This window comes from Geospiza fortis, unplaced genomic scaffold (assembly GCF_000277835.1).
Source record: "Geospiza fortis unplaced genomic scaffold, GeoFor_1.0 scaffold461, whole genome shotgun sequence".
Lineage (NCBI taxonomy): Eukaryota > Metazoa > Chordata > Aves > Passeriformes > Thraupidae > Geospiza > Geospiza fortis.
The window spans coordinates 825921-831920 of record NW_005054463.1 but is presented as its reverse complement, the minus strand read 5'-3'; the positions used below and the strand labels follow the sequence as shown (position 1 = coordinate 831920).

General features: G+C 44.9%; 1 protein-coding gene across 1 annotated transcript in view; it reads left to right on the top strand.

Annotated features, from left to right (window-relative positions):
* Window positions 1–4434: 4434 nt before the first annotated feature.
* ERBB4 (erb-b2 receptor tyrosine kinase 4) overlaps window positions 4435–6000 on the top strand; it is a 351768-nt gene continuing 350202 nt past the window's right edge. Inside the window, 1 exon segment of the mRNA XM_031062777.1 lies at window positions 4435–4584. Coding sequence (XP_030918637.1) covers window positions 4528–4584 — 57 coding nt within the window. The 5' untranslated portion in view covers window positions 4435–4527.

Here is a 6000-nt window from a genome sequence, read left to right as displayed (position 1 = left end):
CCATTAGTATGAGAAGGAGCAGAACGAGATGGAGGCAAGTGTGATTTCTTAATTTAACATGTAGATTTATCATCAACAGAGCAGAGCAAAATAATGGGCTAAAAAGCAGAATCTAATGGACATTTTAAAATGTCTCCATTATTTGCCACCCTTAAGTGAGCATTTGAATGATTTGGCTATTTTATGAAAAAATGTCAATGGAAAATTAATTTCCAAGTCATGTGCATGAATATTGATGGAAAGCATCATTTCAATACAGACGATTATTTCTGTTGTAATTGGGGCCATTAGGAGCTGAAACTCTGTCACTTCAGGTGGCTGGTAATAAGTAAACAACTGACTGTGAAGTGTGAATGTGTGAGCAATGCCTGGAATCCACTTTTATGATGACCAAGCAGTGCTCTGCTCCAGCACCCACCCAAAATCCTGAAATCCCCTGTGACTGGGCTGCAGAAGTGGCCACTGGCTTGGTGCCATCACTGCTGGTTTGGGATTTCCCAGGTGGGAGAGGCATGTCCTGGAGCTTTGGGATAACCTTAGGGGGTGACTGCACTTGAGCACTCTATGAGGTTTGTTCTCAGTGTGGAAAGAGCAGGAATGGCTGAGCATGTTTGGGTGGAGAGATGGGTTTGAGGGGTGTCAGGAAATCAGGTCAGACTTGGGCAAAATGTAGGGGAAATCTGATTTTCCTGGCTGTGCACTGGAGGGTTTCCCTCATGAAGATGCCTCCCTTGAGCAAGGCAGAGAGTATGGCTCTGTGAGACCACATATACATAACAAAGTGCTTTGAAGAGGGTTCATGAAATACAGATTATGGTGCTTTTGCATGGCGTGACAAGGAAATACATTTTGCTGTGCTTGTGTTTATGCCTGTATACAGCTGGAACATCCCTGTAAATTGCATATTATTTTAGCACTTAATTTTAAAGAGCTGCTACAACACATAGATGCCTGTTGCTGTTCCAGGAGAGGAGCAGGAGGTGAGTGGGATATGTTGCTGCTCTTGTTGAGTTCAGGGACACAGGGACTGGGAATCTTGTGTGACTCCTGCTCAGCTCCCACTTCACACACAGTTACATCAGCGCTTTTTAACTTGGCAAAGCAGACCCAGAACAATTATTTCTGCCCTGGAAAGGCTGGGAGTTGTCTCATATGGCTCAAAATGGGGCATAAAACTTTTAAAGCAGGAGTTCACAGCCTGCTTCTGCCTGGTGTCCCTCCCAGGTTTGGCTCCCTGGCACCAGTGGGCCAACAGGAGCACCTTTGTGATTATCCCTGGCAGCAGCATCTCTGTCTCATGGCAGGGATGCCATTTTATACCTTGGTGGTTATTTGCCTTGGAAAACCTGCCAAGAGCATCTCTCATCTCTCTGTTTTAAAGGATTCTCTGCAAAGGACGGGAGGTGCTGTCCCAGCCCTTCCTCTTGCAAGTGAAGGACCTAACCTGCTTTTCTTAAATACTGGCAGAGTTTCCTCTTTTGTGTTTTGAATGTGACATAATTATTAGGTGCATCAAAAGCAATCATTGCAAAGCTGAGACAGAGAGATTAATGACTTACTGTAATAATGGATTATTAATGATCCATGATTATACCCACATTTGCTTTGTGACTTCAGCTCGTTGTGCAGGTCAGAGCTCTCTCCTGCTCTGAGCTCTGTTTCTGCATCAGCTTGCACTGCTGGTTGGGTACCAAAAGGGAAAAAAAAGTGAATTCTGCTCCCCTCAATTGATGTAGGATAATCACTTTTGGTGTGTGACTTGATTTGAGGCAATCTGCGACCAATTTTTTGTGGAAGGAAACTTCTCTTTTTAAGACGGACATAGAGTGCTTGGAATTGCTACGAGATAAATTTAAAGCATGATTTATTCTAAATTAGCTTTAAAGGGGTTTTGTATTTTTTTAAATCCAAAAGAGCTGATTACTGGCCATATCAAAAACTGGAGGAAGTTACTGCAGTGGTTTGGCTGTACAAAATTAATCTCAGATAAAACTCCTAGCCCTGGTTCACATCTTGGCTGGCTTCACCCCTGCTGAATCCTCTTGCAAGAGCAGGCTCCAGGTGCTCCTGCTTCCTCACAGCAAACAAATGGCTGCATTAGCTTTCAGGAAATGTTTAATGGGTGTGCAACATGGATTATCAGTGTTGCAGTGTATGGCTTTATTAGCTGAGCTGCAGGAATTGTTTTCTGAGCTGTGTTGGTCCTTAGCACGGATTGCAGAATGGAAGGGAAGGTATTTATTAGTCCTTGGGAGCCTTGAGACAGAATAATACTTACCTGGCTGGAAATATGATCAGTCCTGTAATGGATACTGCTGTATTTAAGGAAGGAACACACAAACCCATTTTGTAGCTGCTAAGCAAGAATTTTTAGGTGCCCTGGCAGGCACAGGGATGTGACTCCCTGAAGAGTTGGCGCACAAGGGCAGGTCTTGAGGCTTTTCTGAATAAAACTGTAGGACAGGGCTTTGTATTTCAAAAATAAACATGTGCCATCTCCCAGTTGCAGTGCTTAATCCTTCCAGTGGTCCCAGTCCACCAGAGCTAAGTGGGGTCCCATTATGACCATGTCTTTCCATCTCCCAAAACAGCTGTTAAAAATATTATGAATGAAATAGTGTTTAGGTATGATTTACTCTAAGTGGTGAGGTTTTACAGAAAATCTAAAATTTGGAATGTTCATGCTTTGAAGTTAAGCCTCAAAGTGAGGTGGTAGATTCTATTTAAAAACCTGAGCAGACCAAGCAGTTCTGCTTTCCTTCAACACAGTATAATGAACGTAGGTCAAACATTTCAAATTTTTAACTGTAGCAAGAACTTTGAAATTTTACTTTTACCAGGTCATAGAAAGAAACAACATTCCAGCATTTCCTGTGGTGGGTAGAGCCAATGCCTGCTTAGAGAAGCAGCCCTTGCAGTGCCTGTTCAGCTTTGGTCTGTGCTCTTTGGCCCCTGGAAACACAACCCAAAAATGATCTGATCAATCCTTCACCCTGTGAACAGTTTGTAACCATTGCCATTTTTGGGGCAGAGGGAGATTCCTTGGGAGAAGACCTTGAGCAGGTCACGGGCTTCTTGCTTCCTCCTGAAGCTCTTTGCCAAGAGGCTACTGGAAGCTTAAATTGCTCCAGCACAAGAGCAAATAATTCTGCAGCAGAGAGAGCAGAGATTAGAATTGCTTCCACTTGTAGTGAGAAAAAAAAAGGGGGGGTTATAGTAAATAAACAGTCAATAATGGTAGTAGTCTGAAACCTAATTACTTTTGGTATTTATAAAAAGGACCTGCATCATTCAAAATAGTGTGGATTAGCCAATTTTACTGATTATGCCTCCAGTCATGGAGAGTTTTGTTTGTATTGATCTGATCCAGAAGTGGGATTGGCTCCAGAAATGCCATTCTTGTCAGGCTCCTGTTTTACGTAATATAATGGCCATTTCAAAAGTTTAGATATACCCAGATTAATTTGCTCAGAGATAAGAACAACCCACAAGCTGTTGATTAACAGGAAAAGAAAGTGCATTGAAACAAACAAACCAAAACCAGCCCAGCCCCACACTTGACCATTTAAGCAGCATCCCTGTCTGAGCAGTGTGTGAAAAGGTGATCATGTAAAATGCTGCTTCTGGACTTATTTCTCTCTCTTCTTTTTCTTTTGTCATTGCATGATGGCAGCAGGCTGATAACCCTGAGATGAGCTGGGATTCTGTGCTGGCTTTTAACTGGGCTTCAAAATGTAGAACAGAGCAGTGTAATATTAGAGAGTGTCCTTTGAAAACTGTACCAGGATGGTGTTTCCTAACATTTCTTTGCTGTGCATTCAGCCTGGGGACTTGTGGAGAGACAATGTGTTTATTGCTGTTGTTTTTCTCCTATTTGATTGCTTAAAGCTGGGAAGAGCTGGAGTCTTAAGGAAAGTGATGGGGAAAACAATGTTGGGTGTAAGACTTCTGCCTGGGTTGTTCTTGGCTTGTGAGCCAAAGAGCAAAATTCTGTTCAGAATAGTGAAAATGTTGAATTATCCAGGTCAGCTTGGATGCACAGGTGTCTCCAGCCTTGTGTCCTTCAGCCCATGATGGGAATGGCTCTGCCCTTGACTGATTCTGTCACTGGTGGAACTGGTGGGGCTTTGCTGAGACCTGAGTTTGACCCTTTGGCTGCTGGGGTCAACCTGCTTGGCCTTTTCCCTGCATTTCTGCCTTTTTTCAGCCTTTCTGTATTTGGTGGTAAATGCCAGCACTTCAGCCCATTTGGTGTTTAAATTGCAGAGATGATCACAGGCTGTATTTCCACGTTCCGATCTCCACTGCTGGTCTTCAAGTGAATCATTACAGATTTTTGTTGCAACTCCCTGTATCAGTTTATACAGACTTTATTGTGCTCAGTGTCCCTGTTCCACAGTGGCCTGATGGATTGTGCTGTGTTTCTTTGCAGTGTGTGCTGGCACTGAGAACAAGCTGAGCTCCCTGTCTGACCTGGAGCAGCAGTACCGGGCCCTGCGCAAGTACTATGAGAACTGTGAGGTGGTGATGGGCAACCTGGAGATCACCAGCATCGAGCACAACAGGGACCTCTCCTTCCTGAGGGTAAGCAGCCTGCTCTTCTCCTTCCCTCCTCCTTCCTCCCTGCTTCCCTCTGCTGCTTTTTTGGGCGAGCAGCCATAGGTGCCGGGCTGGAAAAGACCAGGCTTGTCTGCCACCAGCTCTGCTGTGATGGAAGAGGATGATAAAATGCCGGGGATGTGCAGAGAACAAGAGCCATGTCATTGCTGTGACAGGTGCTCTGAGTGTGAGTCATTCAGGTTGATCCAGGATGTGGGGGAGAAAGCTGTGCCACTGGAAGGTGACACCTCACAGCTCTCTCACTTTGTGTTGCCCCAGGGTAGGTTAGGTGGGGTTTGGGAAGGTCAGGGAATCATGCAGATGAGCGCTGGAGGACTGGGGAAGCTAATCCTAATAAAATGCTAGTTATGGTGTGATTTATGGACTAAGCAAGGGAAGGACTCTGGGAAGTGTTTGTGAAGCATTTAAGAGGAAGAAAAAAGTGATTTCTGAATGAACATGAGGACTGGAGCTGTGAGCCTAACAATCTCCAGCATCCAGGGGAAGTCTGTGATAGATGGAGGCTGTACTGCTTTTGGGGAACCTTGGTTGTGCAGTCCCTCAGTCCTCTTTGAATCAAATTTTGGAATTTTGAAAGAACATTTCAGTATGGTTTGCAGATACTCTGTTGCCCTGCTGGCAACCACAAGAGAGAAAGGTGAATACTGAGTTCAAAGAACTTAAGCCCATCATTATTCGGCGTTTACATTCTTTGTTTAAAAAATATCCCACTAAAGGAGTGATCCAGGTGGGCATCTGAGGATGCTGCAGGTGATGTGGCTGTAATATAGAAGGTAGGTCTGAGGGCCAGGGTAGAAAAGCAGCCTGTGCCAGTGTGGTTGCAGTCTGTGCTGTGATTGTACTCTCCATGACACAGATAAGGGTTTACACTGCTCATATTGCTCCCCTGCACTCTTAAAAATGCTTGTGTCATGCTGCAGGATGTGTGTCTGTGTGTCAGTGGCACGTTCACGTGGCAGGAGTGCTGGAGTTTAAATCTGGCAGCAGGAAGAGGCAGTGGGAGGCAGCCCCAGCTGGTTGGGTTACACTCACTCATTCCCTGTGCTGGGTCCTGAGTGAGCTGAGTGCTCAGTTCCAGTCTGTAAAACTGTGAAACTGAAGACTTTCCACCACAGTTCCTAGCAAAGGCAAAGCCAAGCAGTGTGAATTCAGCCAAAATTCACGTTGAATTTTTTGGGGGTGTCACAGCCTTGCCACTCCATCCACGGGTGTATATTTACTCAACGTGTACCCCAGGCTGCTGAAAGATCTGTGAGCAAAACTCAGCTACCAGACATGGCTGGTGTAAAGTTTGGGGTGCTAATTGCACCCAGACTAGCAGGTTGCCTGTTAATTTGAGTGCCAAATGCCTCGGAAGTGGATGCTATCCATACATTTCAC